Source organism: Lipomyces tetrasporus (assembly GCF_029532465.1).
Source record: "Lipomyces tetrasporus strain NRRL Y-64009 chromosome Unknown POJ06scaffold_6, whole genome shotgun sequence".
NCBI classification, from domain to species: domain Eukaryota; kingdom Fungi; phylum Ascomycota; class Lipomycetes; order Lipomycetales; family Lipomycetaceae; genus Lipomyces; species Lipomyces tetrasporus.
The window spans coordinates 1033625-1051219 of record NW_026611601.1 but is presented as its reverse complement, the minus strand read 5'-3'; the positions used below and the strand labels follow the sequence as shown (position 1 = coordinate 1051219).

General features: G+C 48.2%; 8 protein-coding genes across 8 annotated transcripts; 6 read left to right on the top strand and 2 right to left on the bottom strand.

The window, feature by feature from the left end:
- Window positions 1–1041: 1041 nt before the first annotated feature.
- On the top strand, window positions 1042–2440 carry POJ06DRAFT_119989 (PWI domain-containing protein). The gene is made up of 4 exons (XM_056184229.1): window positions 1042–1428; window positions 1497–1568; window positions 1662–2254; window positions 2313–2440. Exons 1-4 carry the CDS (start codon window positions 1267–1269, stop codon window positions 2335–2337), a joined length of 852 nt encoding a protein of 283 aa, XP_056043375.1. The 5' UTR covers window positions 1042–1266; the 3' UTR covers window positions 2338–2440.
- A 601-nt stretch (window positions 2441–3041) lies between these two features.
- POJ06DRAFT_119944 (uncharacterized protein) lies at window positions 3042–3998 on the bottom strand. Its single transcript, XM_056184228.1, has 5 exons — window positions 3868–3998; window positions 3690–3813; window positions 3474–3635; window positions 3304–3421; window positions 3042–3219 (listed from the first exon to the last, which is right to left on the bottom strand). The coding sequence occupies exons 1-4, from the start codon at window positions 3916–3918 to the stop codon at window positions 3309–3311; spliced, it is 450 nt and encodes a 149-aa protein (XP_056043374.1). The 5' UTR covers window positions 3919–3998; the 3' UTR covers window positions 3042–3219; window positions 3304–3308.
- POJ06DRAFT_119934 (GPI transamidase subunit PIG-U) lies at window positions 3954–6161 on the top strand. Its single transcript, XM_056184227.1, has 8 exons — window positions 3954–4289; window positions 4348–4412; window positions 4458–4642; window positions 4704–4804; window positions 4862–5090; window positions 5151–5294; window positions 5345–5469; window positions 5532–6161. Exons 1-8 carry the CDS (start codon window positions 4154–4156, stop codon window positions 5762–5764), a joined length of 1218 nt encoding a protein of 405 aa, XP_056043373.1. The 5' UTR covers window positions 3954–4153; the 3' UTR covers window positions 5765–6161.
- POJ06DRAFT_238673 (acyl-CoA N-acyltransferase) lies at window positions 5837–6697 on the bottom strand (the record flags this gene model as incomplete). The annotated part of the gene is made up of 4 exons (XM_056186005.1): window positions 5837–5933; window positions 5997–6152; window positions 6205–6360; window positions 6417–6697. The coding sequence occupies 4 exons, from the start codon at window positions 6695–6697 to the stop codon at window positions 5837–5839; spliced, it is 690 nt and encodes a 229-aa protein (XP_056043372.1).
- A 222-nt stretch (window positions 6698–6919) lies between these two features.
- Window positions 6920–8410, top strand: POJ06DRAFT_119801 (uncharacterized protein). Its single transcript, XM_056184225.1, has 2 exons — window positions 6920–7858; window positions 7923–8410. Exons 1-2 carry the CDS (start codon window positions 7085–7087, stop codon window positions 8094–8096), a joined length of 948 nt encoding a protein of 315 aa, XP_056043371.1. The 5' UTR covers window positions 6920–7084; the 3' UTR covers window positions 8097–8410.
- Window positions 8296–9759, top strand: POJ06DRAFT_119848 (Snf7-domain-containing protein). The gene is made up of 3 exons (XM_056184226.1): window positions 8296–8557; window positions 8621–8961; window positions 9056–9759. The coding sequence occupies exons 2-3, from the start codon at window positions 8787–8789 to the stop codon at window positions 9523–9525; spliced, it is 645 nt and encodes a 214-aa protein (XP_056043370.1). The 5' UTR covers window positions 8296–8557; window positions 8621–8786; the 3' UTR covers window positions 9526–9759.
- A 3043-nt stretch (window positions 9760–12802) lies between these two features.
- Window positions 12803–15269, top strand: POJ06DRAFT_268798 (uncharacterized protein; the record flags this gene model as incomplete). Its single annotated transcript, XM_056189332.1, has 10 exons — window positions 12803–12889; window positions 12983–13105; window positions 13164–13244; window positions 13304–13405; window positions 13461–13506; window positions 13563–14004; window positions 14053–14156; window positions 14207–14510; window positions 14569–14630; window positions 14677–15269. The coding sequence occupies 10 exons, from the start codon at window positions 12803–12805 to the stop codon at window positions 15267–15269; spliced, it is 1944 nt and encodes a 647-aa protein (XP_056043369.1).
- Window positions 15270–15671: 402 nt separating this feature from the next.
- Window positions 15672–17419, top strand: POJ06DRAFT_223871 (DHS-like NAD/FAD-binding domain-containing protein; the record flags this gene model as incomplete). The annotated part of the gene is made up of 4 exons (XM_056185685.1): window positions 15672–15917; window positions 16050–16482; window positions 16534–16586; window positions 16637–17419. The coding sequence occupies exons 1-4, from the start codon at window positions 15738–15740 to the stop codon at window positions 17417–17419; spliced, it is 1449 nt and encodes a 482-aa protein (XP_056043368.1). The 5' UTR covers window positions 15672–15737.
- Window positions 17420–17595: the final 176 nt, after the last annotated feature.

Here is a 17595-nt window from a genome sequence, read left to right as displayed (position 1 = left end):
ATCCATTAGAGTTCGCGCTTAAGCCATCGTGCGCCCGGTGAATCGTCGTCATTCGTGTTCTTTTTGGCGCAATCGGCGAGTGATCCGCATATGTACGAAACTTTATTGCACTCGTGTATACAGAGTGTCTGTGACCGGCCACAATACACCCCGTACTAGCGCATAAATGCCACATACGCATCGCACAAACATTATTTGAGAATGTAAAACGGCCGTAGCGCGACAGATAGAGCACTTCCGGGGGTGGGTATTGGGTCCGAGCTGCGGCTACTTATCGCGTCATCGCCGGCGCCTCCAACCTTATCTCACATATAACGGCACCCATACTGTAATTAATAATTGACTAGTCAAATTCATAAGTGTGTATATCTTTGAACAGGAACAGGGTATGCAACTGGCACTCATCGGCAAGCGGTTAGGCACCCATTGAGAGGTTTTGTAGCCAACTGGCAGAGGGACCATAATTATTGAGCATGGATTACTGCTGAAGACCGATCTTTATTGACTATTTATTAGTTTATTTGTGTTTCTTCGGTTTATACACGTTAATATGCAGTGGAGGTCTTGCCTATGATCAAGGCGACAGACAGAGCGGAGGGAAGAGAACGGCTTGCAGCCTAATTACACATCCAGTTCAGTTCTGCCTATGGAAGAGCACTAATGCTTACTATGGAAAGCAGTTGTCGATTGGCAAAACATATTATGATAATGCCAGTGACAGTGGATACAAGTGGGCAATTCTTCTTGACCACTTGCCTAGCCCATTTGGATTGTCATACTGGTGACTTTATATGACTTGTTCTGGAATACAACGTTGCTTCATGTCTATGTCTTGCGTATTAGTTTATTGTTAATTAAAGCGAGTAACGCAAACTCGTGGCGCTTGAGTGAATATATTAGCTAACAGTAGACTTGCAATGTCGGTGCGCACACTGCTGTTGATAGCCTCGATGGTATAAATTGGCAATTTAGAAGTGATATGATACAGTAAGATATGCTGGAGTGCTCTTAGGCGTGGCAGTATTATGGAGATGAGCTAAACTCCCAAAAACTCGACAATCACGAGTTTGCTGCAATGCGCCCTGGCCATCGAGATTCCCAATCATTCACTCTCATTACCTACAACGAATCAACGCCTCTTAATTCACCTCAAACACAGCTGTCTAATCCGCCTTACTTTCCCACTTCGAATGAGACTCATCCACACGCATCGTCGCTAAATTGCCAAAGTGCTGGTCAACACGACATTGGCACACGACTGCAAATATGTCTCTCCGCCCGCGTCCCGAGAGCGCTGCAGAGACAGGATTATTGTCCGAAGCCGATAAGCGGCGACTCAAAACGACAAAGTATCCACCCGAGTTTGACGAGACGGTTAATTTGAGCAAGGTTAATTTTCCCGTGATGAAGGCGTGGATCGCAAACGAGGTGAGTATCCTAATGAGTCTGCCCCTGTGAGTGAGTGGACTGGAGGACATCGCTAATTATTAAGGTAGATATCGGAGATCGCTGGCGGTGACGATATAGTCACTGAATACACCGTTTCGCTCTTCGAACAGGACGACAAGGTACGCACCTCACTTCTCCCATTTTCTCTTCCGTTGCTCTCTTTTTCTCCCCTTCATCAGTATGACCAATGCAAGGCGTTAACAACCGTCCAGCCACAGATCAAGGCGATTCAGATCCAACTCGAAGGATTCCTTCCCTCCAGCACAATTGCCGCCAAATTTTGCCGAAGGCTTTGGAACCTTCTACTCGAGGCCCAGGAGTCCCCATCTGGAATCCCCGCGAAATTGATCGAACAGAAGAAGATCGAAGTCCAGCAAACACGCGAACGACGGTCTGTGCTCGAGGAGCAGAGAAATGCGAACGACGAGCGGTCAGCGAAGCTAGATGAGATCCGGCTGCGAGAGAGGAGGGAAAGAGACGAGAGGAGAGATCGAGACGAGAGGCGGAAGATGCGCGAGGGCGAAAGAATTGGCAAGATCCTGACCGATGTTACTGATACTTACGTGCCCTCTTATGCTGACGAGAAGCGAAGCCCACTGTCGTTTCGCGACCGAGACAGGGGGCTGGACGGCGGCCGCGAGCGGAGGAGGGAAAGCCAAGGTCTAGAATACAAACGCGAACGAGAGCTACGGGAAAGAGACCGCGAGCGACGACGCGAGCGTGACTATAGAAGTCGCAGTGGAAGCAGAGATGGTGAGCGCCGCAGAGACCGCAGCCGGGACTACATAAGAGATGGCAGCTGGGAGCGACGCCGGCGAGAACGAAGTCTAGAACGCGGTTACAGTCGAGACGATAGCCGGGAGCGACGCCGGCGAGACAGAAGTCTAGAACGCGGTTACAATCGAAACGATAGCCGGGAACGACGCCGGCGGGAACGAAGTCTTGAGCGGGGCAGTCGTGACAGTAGTCGGGAGCGACGACGACGGGAACGGAGTCTTGGGCGCGGTTTCAGTCGAGACGACAGCAGGGAGAGACGCCGACGAGAAAGGAGCATCGAGCGACGCAGAGATCGCAATCGCGACCGCGGTGAGGACATGGATCGTCAATATCGAGAACGAAGCCGAGATCGCAGCAGAAACCGAAGTAGAGACCGCAGTAGGGAACGGCGACGGCACGAACGAAGCAGAGAGGTTAGCCTCGATAGGCGGTATAAGACTGACTATCGTGGGACGGACAGAAGTAGATCCCGCAGTCGCGAACGTCGCAGAGAGTCAAGGGACTACGACTTGGACGATGAACGTGAGCGAGAGCGTGCCGTGTCTCCAGGGCGAGCGCAGCGCCGGCTCGAGCGAGAACGAGAGTTTCAAGAAAGGCTTGCAAAACAGCACCGCTACGCCGATAGTCCTTGAGAGACAACTGCTTGTGCCTGGATTGTACATATATTTCCTGTGTGGAATATAACAGGACACTGTACTATATGGTTGATGCATTTCCTCGTACAGATTGTTATCCTATCTACAATTGTCTATATCTTTATGCAAGCTCGTAATAGTTCTCTGTCTGGACCTCAAATTCCGAATGAAGTAGGTTATGCCGCAGACTGTTTGGTGGCTGCCACGCTGCCGTGCTGTCTAACAGAATGTTAAATGTGTTGTCGCCACTCGCTGCGGCCTTGTCGGCGGCCAGTCTATCATATATGGCGCCAGCGATTAGCTCAATACCCGATGGCTCGGTGCCGCGAACGAGAACTATGTCTGCTGTAGGCTTGGTCTGGGTGCCGTTAGTGACTATTCGATGACTTCGTGGACATGCCTGGACTTACACCCTGTATGTATCGTTCCATGGCCGGCTTACCGTAATCAAGATACTGCGCAATTGTCATTAAAACGAGATTCACACAATTTATGGCCACCACTCACATTGTCCAATACTGCTTGTAACGAAAGCCCGCGTTCCGTCGTATCTCTCATAACTATAACAGTGAGACATTTGAACTTTGGTATGTCGCCGTGGCCTAAACTTACTTCGTCTCGATAACCGTGTATCCGCGTCTAGGTCAATGTATATCCTAATAGTGCCCAAGCGTTTCAAAGTTTCTTCGTATAAGGTGTAATATCCTTCTACTAAAAGGACGTCGCTCGTCTCGATCTTTATTGCTGACGCCACTGCATCAAAGTCATACGCATCTGCATATGTTAGCCTTGCCAAGCTCGCCAACTGAGTAAACATTAGAATCACACATGGTCCTTCAGGATTCACATTTTCTGGTATCTTCGCGTTCTTGAAGTTGTCAAGACTCAGGACCTTAACGTCTGTGACTTTCCATGATTGAAGTCGACTGACTATAGCCCTGCAAACAGATTTCTGGATCACGCATCAGCTTGTAGAGATAACGAACTAAATAACTAAAGGGTGTACCTTTCCAGCAGCCTGACCACCGCCTATTAGGGCCACTATCCTAGGTGCCATGTTGGCTGGTCCAATAGCCGAAAGCAGTGGGAAGGGCCACGGGTTGAACGCACACCCATTGATAAGGTTTCAATTTCGTTTGACTCGACGCGCCATGCAACAATAATAAGGCAGCTGTCGCGAAATTGACACACATAACACGTTGGTTGATCTCACGCACAACAGTAGTCAACAAGCCCGCTGTTCGCAGACATGATATGATACGACGCTTAATTACCATACAGCACTGGCATTAATGGATTGGAGAACTTGTGCGGCCATTGTCGCCGCTGTCATCTTGAGACAGGTTCTCAGTTTCTTATTTCCATCACTACATTCTATACTGGGCCAACATGTCGAAGTCACGACTACCATGACGTCTTTTAAGCAGAGTATGTACTTTTAATACATTGAAGATTATGCAGTGAGCGCTGACGGCTAGGCGATCAGTGAAAGAAGGACTTCATTTATACGAGATCGGGTTGTCTCCTTATGATGGAGGAGTATATCACCAGGTACAGCGCAACTAGCATTATAAACGACGCTGCTAATGAAAGTAGGCCCCCATATTTTTGCTCTTGTTCAAAGTTGCGGGCAAATTTGGTCCGACTTCGCCGGATAGTTTTATTACCAACGTACTCTATACCTTCGCTGACATCATCACGGCATACTTCCTGTGTGCGATATCAAAGTCGCCAAAACTAGCTAAGACGAATCAATTACCAGACTGGGTCGTAGCAGCTATGTAAGGTCAATTCAATGCCAGCGGATATGTGAATTTTAATGCTGATTTTGTAAACCGGAAGATATCTGTTCAATCCGTTGGTGGTCGCTACGAACATTTCTAGATCTACTGCAGTCCTTTCGAATGCGGCAATGGTCGGCTCAATTGCATATGCGTGTTATAGTAAGTGATTTAAAAATAGAGTACTGTTGCGGTATATGCTAATATAGGCTGCTACAGATAAGAACATTTTGTCAGTCATATTTCTAGCTGTGGCATCGCATGCAAATTTCTATACAATCTACCTTGTCCCACCGTTTCTGCTGCTGTGGACGTCAACGACAAACACAAGTACGGCATCAGTCACTAAATACTTATTCCTTTATATTATGGCGTCAGGTGGCCTTGCATCAATCGGTTATTTTATGACTGGCTCATGGCAGTATCTCTCAGCTACCTATGGATCCTTGTATGCCATTCGCCACGTAGTAGCTGAGTTACGATATATCAGCTAACAACTAGTTTGCAGATTGTTTTTTAAGGACTTGGTACCAAATATGGGACTATGGTGGTATTTCTTCATGGAGATGTTTGCCTTTTTCCGCCCACTTTTTACCTACATATTCCAGCTATATTCGTTGATATATGTTCTGCCAATTACATTCCGACTTCAGTAAGTAATTCTTCAGAACTATCGTATTGGACACTAATGACGTATTGCAGTAATTATCCACTAATGGCGATTACTTGCATCGTGGGAATTACGACCATTTCCAAGTCATATCCAGAAATCGGAGACCTGGGGATGTACATATCGCTTCTGTCACTCTTCAGATTCATCTTTCCAAGTATGCATTCATATTTGCAACGTTTAAAGAATTTCGCGTCGAACTAACGGAATGCAACCAAGACGTCCGGTACGCGCTCTTGGCCGCGCTAGTAATCTTACACTCCCTCGTACTCGCGCCCAATTTCTATCATCTGTGGATATACCTGGGCTCCGGCAATGCCAACTTCATTTATGCCATCACCCTGGTGTATGCCATTGGCATGACGCTCATTGTAACCGATACTCTCCGGGCCGCGTTGCGTATTGAATTCGATGGCGGGGAAGATCCATCAAAGTCTGTTATTCAGATTTAAACAGAGGATGACACGAAAATGGCTGTGCTGGTTTGTATGATACAATGTACATTGTCGATGACACTGGTTAGTCTACAGGAGCGACTTGCCGAGGATGTAGTAGGATGGCTGCTTTACGACTCCGTTTCGTAGATTCTTTCCTAGCGGTGAATGCTCTGCCGGAACGTAGCTGCAATTTCAGGTTATCACTCTACCGTCAGATAAAACTTCGGACTAAAACATGATCTCGTACCCCAAGCTGCTGTAGAAATGCTGCGCGGGATTTGATGAGAACACTGTAAGCATGGCTTTCGGGACGCCAGCCTTGGCTGCTATTTCTTCCATTATACCAAGTAGCGCCTTACCCAATCCGCGACCACGTAAACTTTCCGGTAGCTGTAGTTCGTAGCTATACGACCGTCAATATTCGCCCATTCCCTTAATTTGTTCGAAGTATTTACCAGTAGACAACACATTCGCCCTCCTCAATGGTAACCATAAAACTTATGAATCCCACTGTTGCCGAATTTGACTTTAATAAAACGTAGATCAATCCTCTCTCCTTCATCTCTGCCATCTTTTTCCTCGGCGACCAGCCTATGGTCGAGTTCTTATACCTGTCCGAGGAACCAGTCAACCCTGTTAGTGCGACTTGTAAACCCGGACGACTTACATGCCAATCAGATTATTCCTCACAAGCTCAAAGCAAGCCGTAAATTCCTCAGCCGATAAATCATCCCATTTCCGCATCGACAACTCAAACTCAGTGTCGGCGTTCGTACTAACCGCAGGTAGCCGAAGTGAATTAGCGTAGAGGCCAGTTAACTCGTCAGATGATATTGACGCGAACGTCGAGACTAGTCGGTCCTGATCCAGCATCATTTCAAAACATAGATGTAACCAGATCGAGAATTCACAGGAGTCGCGTTTGACTGCTGGTACATCTCGTTGCATGGGTTATCCGTCGCAGGCCAAGCTTTTAGCTCAAGACAGATCTGTGGGGGGAATAAGGTTTACCCTGAATAGCGCAACGCAACGTGGCATTTGAGGCTGCAGATCTAGAAGTATTTGCAGTTATGGCGAATCTACCAAAAATACTGGGTCAGGTTTTGTCAGGTCAGATCGTTACCTTGAGCCTGCTTGCGCTTAACGTCTAACCTGAATGACTGGGTCGATGGAAGACGGATCTTGATCTCATCGACCATTGAAATCAAACATCAGCACCATCGCTCTATCGGTCAACTTAAGGCTTCGCGGTTATCAACCATTGCTTACGAACTGGATTTTAAGAGTTTGAGTAGGCATTTTCTGTCCAACAACTCGAGGAAGGTGTAAAGCATAATGTCAGAAGCGCCGGTTCCATCCAACTCACCAGCCGACCCGCCCTCCGCTGCCGACAACGCCCGTCTCCGACGCGAACGACGAGAGGCCAGAATTCTCGCCGGTGGAACGGACAGATTGAACAAGATTACCAACACAGCGCACAACACATCGACCTCTTACAAAGAACACGTTGTCCCACAATCAAGAGTCTCACAATCAATATACGATGACCCGCCAGAACTCGCACCAGATCTAGCTTCTCCCGAAGCGCCGTTTTCGGGAGGCGGACTGGAGCGACGCAGCTCGTTGTCGGCGTTGCCGGAGAATCCGATTCTGAAGTTGCTTGCCGCGGGACGCCAGCAGGTCGCCGGCGGGGATGCGACTGGGACTGGCGCACAGAGTCCTGATGCTGGGTTTGAAGATTTCCTGAGGCAGAATACTACCGGTGATGGCTCTGAATTCGACTTCTTCTCAGCTTTGATGAACATGTCCCGCTCATCAGACGGTTCGCAACCTCCAGGATCACCGGGTCCGACGTCCACCACTGCGCCGAACAGCACTGGCGCTATGCCCTCCAATACTGCACCTCAGGTGTCAGACAACGCGCGATACTGGAGAGCAGTGCATATAGTCTCGATTATCCTACTCGGTATCTACGCAACCATAGGACTCGGCGTGAAGGGATCGCAAATGTCGCGCGTGGAGAGCTTGGGAAACAGGAACGGCATGGTGTTTTGGTATTTTGCGACTATTGAGCTGCTTTTGCAATCAAGCCGGTTGCTGATTGAGAAGGTAGGTAGCAATAACGATTTTGGTACTAGAGATTCATGTTTCTTCGATGCTAACCTGGGTTTAGGGCCGATCGCCATCAAAGTCGATTTTTACCAAAGTGGCGGCGTATATACCTCCGCCATATTCATCGTACTTGCACTTGGCTGCACAATATACACATATAGTTGCGAACGTCATCACGGACTTTTGCTTGTTTTTGTTTTTGCTAGGTATCTACGCATGGTGGCAAGGCATCTAGTTACGGGCCAAGAATGAGGAAAACCTCATAACGGCCAGTGGAGACTGCGCATGTACATTTGTAGCAGCGAGTGACTGATGTGCATATGTGTAGATTGTCCTTACTTTGTATATTTTACGACGCGTTGAAACATTAATTGATGGGATTAACTTTATTGGCCGTGTCCGCAGATCGAATTAAGAATTAGCAAATGTAACCAAGGATGCCAGATATTTACTATCTAGTATCTACGATAAGATAGACGGCACGACGGCTCTAGGGGGTCAATACTACACATTTTACTTCGTAATCTAATTTGATTGCCTAGGAGATAAAATGTGTCGTCAATGCCCTGGCTGAGGCCACAGCCTGTGGCGCTTCCAGATGGGCAAGGGTTCGCAGAACAGCGAGAACCTCGCAGTGGCCCGGCGGTATGGAGCCCGTCTGGCGAACCTCAACGCACATGCGCAATCGTCAGCTCTGTACGCTAATCTCAGCTCCACCTCCCGCATATTTTTGCAATTCTGAATTCTTATTTGAAGCAGATAGGGTAAAACTTGTGACGGATATTGGTATACGAGGACCTACCGACGCCGATACACGAAACGGGAAGTCTACGTCAGACGCCCTCAATCTCATCACTCTCATAGATCCGACATCGTCACTCAGCCGCATTAGCATATCTCATCATATATTTCCACTACGCCAGATATGTTGTCCTATCTTTTCGGAGGAAGCGCTGGTGGCCAAAAGGATGCGCCCAAGAAGGCGATCATAGCACTACGTCAGCAGCTGGAGATGCTGTCGAAGAAGGAGAAACATACGGAACAGAAGATAGCAGAGCAGGAGTCTATTGCACGGAAAAACGTGAATACGAATAAACTGAGTACGTCTTTTTCACATGCCAGATAGAGGCCTTTTGTGGAGGCAATGCTCCGTGTCATATTTGGATGATGAAGAGTACTAACAGCCCGACGCAGTCGCGAAGAACGCACTTAAGCGCAAGAAAATGTTTGAATCCGAACTAGAACGGGTACAAGGACAAATCGCTACATTAGAGGCGCAGTCGAACGCAATCGAGTCGGCCAACATCAATTTTGAAACCATGAAAGTCATGCAGTCTGGAGCGAAGGCCATGAAGCAGATCCACGGCAACATGAACATCGACAAGGTTGACGCTACCATGGACGAGATCCGCGAACAGGTGGCGTTGTCGGAAGAAATCGGCGAAGCCATTTCGCGGCCACTGGGCGAGACTGTCGATGAGGACGAGCTCGAGGACGAGTTGGAGGCTTTGCAGCAGGAGGAGTTGGATGCCAAGATGCTGAACGCTGGCCGGGTGCCGAGTGCGAAATTGCCAGAACTGGGAGCCCCTACCAAGGTCGAAGTTGAGGAGGAGGAGGACGAAGAGGAGGAGCTTAGAAAGCTGCAGCGGGAGATGGCGATTTGAACGCATCTACTGGCTTACAACACCTCTCTCTTTTAATACGGCTTTACAAAGGTGGGAGTTTTTGAGGTTTGATCAGCTGTTTTGTTTTGTTTTTACGAGTTGATGCTCGCGCCTTTTTTTTTACGTTTGCGTTATATTGTACAGGTATAATAGTAGTCATCATCATAGGGGTGTGTCTTTCGATGTAATTATTTCACTAAGAACGAATGCAGATTTATTTGCAAATAATTTTCTAGATTTACCCTTAATTTGCATGTCACTACGTCAGTTCTGATGTACGCGTCCCATCCGTGTTCACATTGTAACTGGCTATCATTCTATGTTTTCGTAACAGTCGCAACAATATATACATCCGTGACTAACTATCATATGTCGTGCGCCACGCACGCACACCACCTACTACTCATCGGGGACCTGCTGGAGATACCTATGAGTTTTAGAGACTTGCCAACAGCAACCAATGCCGACGCACTCACCTCTCCATGTCGTCCACGCGGCTATGTCGCAGTCGCGCATTGATTACCTAGAACTTGAGTTCTGCAAGCGACCACCATTCAGCTGCCACATGGGGTCCTTCGAAATCGATTTCCTCGGCCACTCGTCCCTTAGCGCCGCAAACTGCAGATATCGGTGCCGAATATTCCCTGTTGCTTCCTCGTCATCCTCGTCCTCGACCTTGTCCTCTCGCCCAACGCCAATGAACCTGCCTCATATGAAGCTTGCGATGCACCTTGTGCTGCAGCCAGCTTCGTCCCCGACTGTGATGGCGTGCGGGGTTACATGTCATCCAAGAACCACTCCTGCTGGACAGCCGGTCGGTGAGCTAAAAGTTTAAGAAAGCCCGACATATTTCACATGTGCCTGTGTGGTCGTCAATTCGAGCGAAGTAGTATTGGATAGAGGGATGGGCTCGAACGCTTATGATTGGACGGCTGAAATGGAGGAAGGGAATGCGCAGGTACCTGTTCGGTGTAGAAGGTGCCATACTGTCACGTCAATTCGATTCTAGTGGAGGTAGCAAGATGCAGAAATAGTACGGGAAGAAACTCCTCGGATTCTTCGTTGGGACCTGCAAACTGAACTGTCAATTGTACGACCTTAAGGACCGGAGTAACGCTGCCGTTACATGTGTTCGTGATATCAGACAGAATAACCGACCGAGACGCAACTACAGTCGTTTCGGACATTGGGAGGTCACAATACTGCTCCTACATGCTTGTTAGTTTGCGGTGAAGCAGCATCAGCGATAGCTTACTGGGCCGCTGGCGCTGCCAATGTCGTTACTCTTTTCGTTCCAGACGGTAAATTTCTTTATTTCTCCAGACGTCGCGATGCGGTCGCTGAGGTCACCCTTCCTCGTTGTGGAGTTGAAGCAGCCCAAAGTCGGCGTCCGAGTTATTGTCGCCCAGGAGATCGTGCGTGTCAAGAAGGATAGCTGGCGAGTGTGCAACTTCCCGGCAGATACCAGGAATGCGACTACCTGGTGTGACCAGCAAGAGCAAGGGAGCGATACGAATTCGTTGACGCTGTTGACCACTGTCTGGCATCTGGAGACCCCACATTTCGTCGTAAAGCCGGTTGCGGAGAAGCAAGGCGACTGACCAACTACACGAGGGCGGATAGTCTGGCAAATGTCGGCTTGTCAAGCACTTACCGCGTGTTTCAACAGAAAAAGAGCCCCTGGACTAACTATGTCTACTGTTCGCGAATCTTAACGAACGAAACGACTGGCTGCGACAACTACATCGGGATCAATTGCGGCTAGAACAACTATGCTATGCCAATATATCACAGCGGTCTCTATTGGTTGCCAATGCAAACGAGGAGGACAAGTCGGAACTTGACACAGACGGATAGCCAAATCGCTCGCAAAGCGGACCATTGGGATAAAATTAATCAGGAGGAGACAGCAGGCGTCGCCGTTCAACCAACGACCGGCCATCGCGCAATAGGAGCCAGGCAAGCGCCTCGTGCGGCTCCGCACAAGGATCCCGTATTGTCAGTTTGTCACATGCAGCCGATCACACAGGCACCGTGTAACGGAGACGATTTTCCGTGTCCGAGCGGCCTCGTGTTGCACGCCGACTCGCTTCTGGTATCGCGCACTGCTGCGAGCTAATCTTGGAGTCCGGCTACTTGGTGCGTGACGTGCAGCTTGTACCTGGCGTTCAATTTTCACCGGATCGTGTTTGCTCCGCCGAAAAATATTATTTGAGCTCTACGCAAAATGTAAGTTTAATGTCAATATCTCGTCTCCGGGTCTATAATTGCCTGACACAACAATCTGCATTCAGACTGCAAGCCAGGGCTGCAGATCCTTTGAGCTTCCGTCGTTGACAATGTCATCCCAGCATGATTCGCTTCGACTAACCTTCCTTACCCTGTCGTCTGACGCGAAACTGACGCGCGGAAACACCTCCCTGAGTCCGCATTGGTGAGCAGACCTTTACTCCAATGGAGAATAAACACTCTACTGCTTAAGCAATCAGATATGTCGGCTCGAGTTCTGATGCGGTCTGAGATCCACATCAATCATCATGGACTGCCGATTGATTGTAGGACATGTAACAGCTTTGTGGAAGCCAGACTATCCCAAGCTAGTTTCCCGCAGCCACGTTGATTTGGTAAGGCCGACCTCCTGTCAAACATAGTGAAACAGTAAGTAATAATCCAATGACTGAACGCTATCACGATCCATTATGGTGATTTGTGAAGAGTATCCCGACTGTAAGTGTATGTAATAAATATTCACTAGTTCTTTCTAATTCAGTGAATCAACATCTATTTTTCCCGTTCCCAGTATTCAGACACCAGCTGTAGAGGGTTAGAACGAATGTGATACCGTCAGTCTTCCGTCCAGGCCCTGGCCAGTAGGGTGTCCAGTATGGTCCCCCAATCATAGTTCCAACTCAGTGACTCAGCAGGGCGAGTCTTATGTTTCAAAGTCATTAATTCATGCCCTTATCATTTCAAAGGATTCCTGGTGATTAACGTACATTTAGCATAGTGTACTGTCACGTGCGCTTACTCCCGGGGGCCTCGCAGTGAGCAGCTCCTGCGGCTCCTGAGGCTATGAGTGCATCGCAGACGCAATCTACAGCAAGCCCCACCTTCCAACAAGACATTTCTCCGACTAGCTTCTACGGCCACGAGTGCAATTCTGCGGATCGGCAGCTAAGGCGCTCTTCGGTCTGTTAGGGAAGAGCTTGGCGAATATATTTTAAGACTGCGCCATTGGGAAAGGCGGTGAGCAGAATCGAAGACGCACAGAGCGGGAATGGCAACGCTGGAGTCGCCACTTGTGCGCGTCGAGCGAGGAAGCCTGCAGCCTAAAATAATTGGATTATACCAGCAGCTATTTAAGGTACGTCTGGGTTGGTTTGGTGACTACTTGTAGCCTTGTTGGTGGTGAGCTGTGCGAGGTGGAAGCAAAAGCTGATCCCTTATCGTGTTCCAGGAAGGAGCAAAGGCACCCGAGACAGATGGCTTCTGGGTCGAGTTTTTTATACTCAAGGCCAATCCATCGGCATTTTCGGTAATTCTGGAAGGATTCTCAGCTGAAGATCTACTACAGATGCAGGTGTGTGATGCTTGACGATGTGAGAGATTTCTTACCATATTAATGCGAGCAAACGCAGGGCATTGCACAAACTGTATTCACGCGTGGAGTCAGATCACTAAGTGATAGTAATCCAGCAATTGTCGCCAATGCAATGGACGTGAGTAACGCTGTTTTGAATTAATTGCGTGTTTGGCAGGCAGAGGCTGATTTGAGCAGACCCTCACAATTCTGATTCGAGAGATTCTGGCGAAGCAATTCACCAGCTCTGAGGTCATTACAGTCTTAGTAGGCTTAGATCGGGTAGACCGAGAGTTTATGGTAGATGCAATTTGAGGACAGTGGGATACTGTACAAAGTATCTAACAGCATACAGGAGTTTGTGGATGCCCTCGAACGCATTATGCGAACCGGATCGACAAGTAAGAGTTTTTTCGGAGGTTTTTGGTAGTTAGATCCTGACTGTATTGAATGATAGAGCTACGGATCGCTGCTCTACGAGCGACGTTATCTACAGTATGCTGCACTTACAAAACTAGTCTCATCAATTTCTTCATCCAGCGAGATCTATTCCCCGTTCTAGTTCAGATAATATACGATGACGCAACGACGTCACATACTTTTGAAGCTTTTGTTCTTCTTGGCGTCTTATCGAATTACGACAAGTTGGAAGCATACAATCCTTACCAAACACGACTAGCAGACTTTGTTGACGAATCAGTGATGCAGAAAATCGTCGTCGCGATCGGCAGGATATGCAAAGAGGCAAGAGAGGAGTATATTGCGGTTGCAGACGATGCTGCAGACGGATTTTCACTAGAATCAATGTTTTCATCGTATTCTGGACTCGCTAGACGAGCCAAGTCAGCATTACTGCAACAAGATCCTCAGATGACTGCTAACAGCGCATTGGCGCAATTGTGAGTAACAGCGTATTCATTCGTACGGGCAGGGCTTACAATAGACAGACCGCCGTTATCGGCGACTATTCTCCTAGCTACGAGCAACTTTGTTCAGGCCAACAAGTTTTTCTCCCAGGTACTCATAGAAACAAAGACAGTTGCACAAGAAGGTATAACATTTACGTGGTATGTCATTCTACCTTGTTAGTAACCTTGCTAGAAACGCCGTTCGGATCCTATTTATCCCTTTCGTCCTACCTCTTGCAACATCAACACCGTTCTGAGCGACATGCTTGCTACGCGCGTCTCGCAATGTTAGTCCACAGAATTTTGGTTGAAGATCCCGTAGCGATGCAGAAACTAGTGAGCATAGAGTGTCGATCGTCAATGCGACTGTGCCGGCAACGGCAACCATGTCTACCGTTTGTCAAAGGAGAGAGGTTTTTGATCGAGGGAATTCTTGACACGTTAATTGGCGCTGTGGATCACAACATGAAGAGGGCGCTGGATGTGCCTATGTATATGTATGCGTAGTTCCTCTTTCGGTGCCATATTCTATATGATTTTGGCTAATATTCTTAGCTTGGCTATCGGTACTATTCAACGCATAATATCTCAGCTTAAGCGGCTACGCATACGGCTTAGTATGTCATTGTTTAACACAGAAAGTATGCAGCTAATTTTGCACAGAATATCACTGGTCCGAACTCTGGAAATCGATATTTTCGTTTCTTCGTTTCATCACAGTCTCTTCCGAACATCTTCGCGGGATTCAAGGGATGTCGATATTAATCGACGACACAATCCGCGTTCTTGTTCTGGCATTCTCAGCTGGCGAAGCCTTTCTGTCAGGAGCAGCCGACTACGACGACTTGTTCTACAAACTAATCGAGACTGGCCAATTACTGACTAAACTATCAACCGTCTATGACATGCCTCGAGAACATTCCTCCATCGGCACTCTAATATCGATATCAGAACACTACCACAATCTAATCAAAGAACGCTCGATGTTCTCGTCTGGGCATCTCTCTTCCGAACAGGTATCGGATATTATCAAGAGTGGATATGATACGTTATCGATCTCTGCTCAACAGGGTATCGATTATTGGGATCGCTATCGTGAGAGCGATGAGCGTGTATTCCTAAAGCGGATTGGGTGGGTGGCGGTCGTTGATGCGCAGGAGTTGTTGGGCAGGAAACTTCTGCCAAATGTAGATACTTCAAATGCAATTGTCACCAACGGCAACGGAATTTATGTAGGGAATGGCTCAGAGCATTAAACCGGTCCGGGCGGGTGAACTGACGCAGTGATAGTCCTGGTGATGCATTGGTATTACTATGTATGTTCTGCACTTAGTATTCGGTTACGGGCATGTCGAGTTGTTATTACCAGAAGTTTGTAATGAATTGCATATTATGATGAATGTGTATTATTTTATGTACATTAGTGCATGCCATTTGACACAATACAAGGTCGGAGGATGTTTAGATGGCTGGCTGTTCATGGCATATTAGTGATGTTCTTACCAGTATTAGTGATGCTTATTGGTCTGGCTAGTATCAACTATTTACACGGTGCCTATCTGGGCATGCTGCGGGTCCGTGCGGTGACAGCGGACGGCTCGAGGTCGGCGCCGCACAGTGTTTTGTTACGAGCACAGTGTTTTGTTACGACCGCGACGCAGCTGGGACGGGTATGGTCCTCTCCACGACAAGCCGCTACGAACACGGAATATAAGTATCACACCATGACTGTGCCAGTGAACTTAGCGCAACAAAGTTCTGTTCCAAAAAGCATTCGTCTCGGCGAGGCTAACAAAGTCGTGGAGACTGGGCTTGTGTTGGGCGCGGTGTCGGCGTCCATAGCGAAGGCGAAGCGGATCTTACTTGTCACTGGTGCTGGAATCTCGTGCAATGCTGGTATTCCTGTAAGGTTGATTTTATTTTAGTAATTGATCTATTCCATTGGTGATGGCTGTTGAGATTGGACTCGGCGGCCACGCGCGTGTTGGAAGTTAATTGTTTACCACTAGCTTACCCAGCTAATACTTACTGCGCAGGATTTTCGCTCAGAGGACGGACTGTACGCTATGGTCAAAAAAGAGCATCCAATGGCGGTCGTCAAGGGTCGCGATTTATTTGACGCCATCTTGTTCAGTAGCCCAGTCTCTGTTTCAGTGTTCTGCACTTTCATGGCGCGTCTACGTTCCTGTATTTTACGCGCGCGTTCTACCGCAGTCCATAAGTTCATAAAACTATTGCATGATCAAAATAGGTTGTTGCGATGCTACACGCAGAACATTGATGGACTGGAGAGTCAGGACGGACTTAGGCTAGGTGTCGAAAGGAAGACATCTGAAGTCGTGCAATTGCACGGCGATATTCATATGCTGAAATGTACAATGTGTGGATTGAAGGTTTCATGGAGTAACGAGGATTTCAAGGCGTTGGAGAATGGCGCGGTGCCTGAGTGCCGCGTGTGCTCAGAGAAAGGTGGGCAATTGTTGGCACTTATCCAATCTCTCTAACTGACCCTTGGTCTAGCTGAGGAACGGACAAATGCCGGAAAGAGATGTCCACGCGTTGGCGGACTTCTAGTAAGTGATATGATCTTAGCCATTGTTCAATTGCATACTCTGACTATTAGCAGCCAAATATCGTGCTCTACGGTGAAGAACATCCAGACGGCGACGACATCGGCCGGTCTATTGATTCAGACATCAAATCGCGACCGGACTGCCTCATAATAGTTGGCACATCACTCAAGGTCCTAGGCGTCAGGAAGCTTGTTCGGAAAGTCGCCAAAGCAGTGCACGAGCGTGGCGGTGTCGTGATATTTGTCAATAGAACGGCACCGGCCGTTAGTGCTTGGAAGGGAATCATCGACTATCATATTGAGAGCGATTGTGACAAATGGGTTGAAGATCTACGAATGCGTCAACCGAATTTGTTTTTGAAACAGTCGAACTTACCGTTGCGACTTGCAAAGGACGTTAAAGGGGTGTCCAGTGAAAAGAAGCATTCTGTGGCCTCGACCGGTAGTACTGTCTGCGACGTAACACATGGTCCAAGTTGTGTTGCGAATGTTTCGCAAGCGCCGGAAGCTAGTATCGCTGCCGGGAAGAAGAGGAAGCTAGCGAATGACACTGAATCATTATTAGGAATCACCAACCTGACTCGATCAAAACAGCTACGGCGAACTTCGGGTCTGACAGCTAGCGAATTCGACGAGGCCATGGCGGCAAGGGCGCGCCAAATACATGAAACCCAAGGACTGGAAAACCTCGCCATTTTAGGCAAAAAAATCCTAGACGCACCAAGGGATCAATTGTCCCGGACGACTAATTTGATTGTGATCAGACGAAGGCGGCTCCAGACAGCGGGGCGGCTCCCGACAGCGGAACTATGTGTGGAGGCTGCAAGAAACTAGAAATTAGTGGATAACAAATATGCTGCATGCATGCATGAGTTGGCAGATATACCGATAGAGCCCGACATAACGTCATTAGTCCAATTTGAGGAGTTCATTTTTTCAGGCGTCAGATGTGCATCTGTGATAAATCTAATTGCGTGACAACAGTCTTTAAGGCAGTTTGCAATGATATG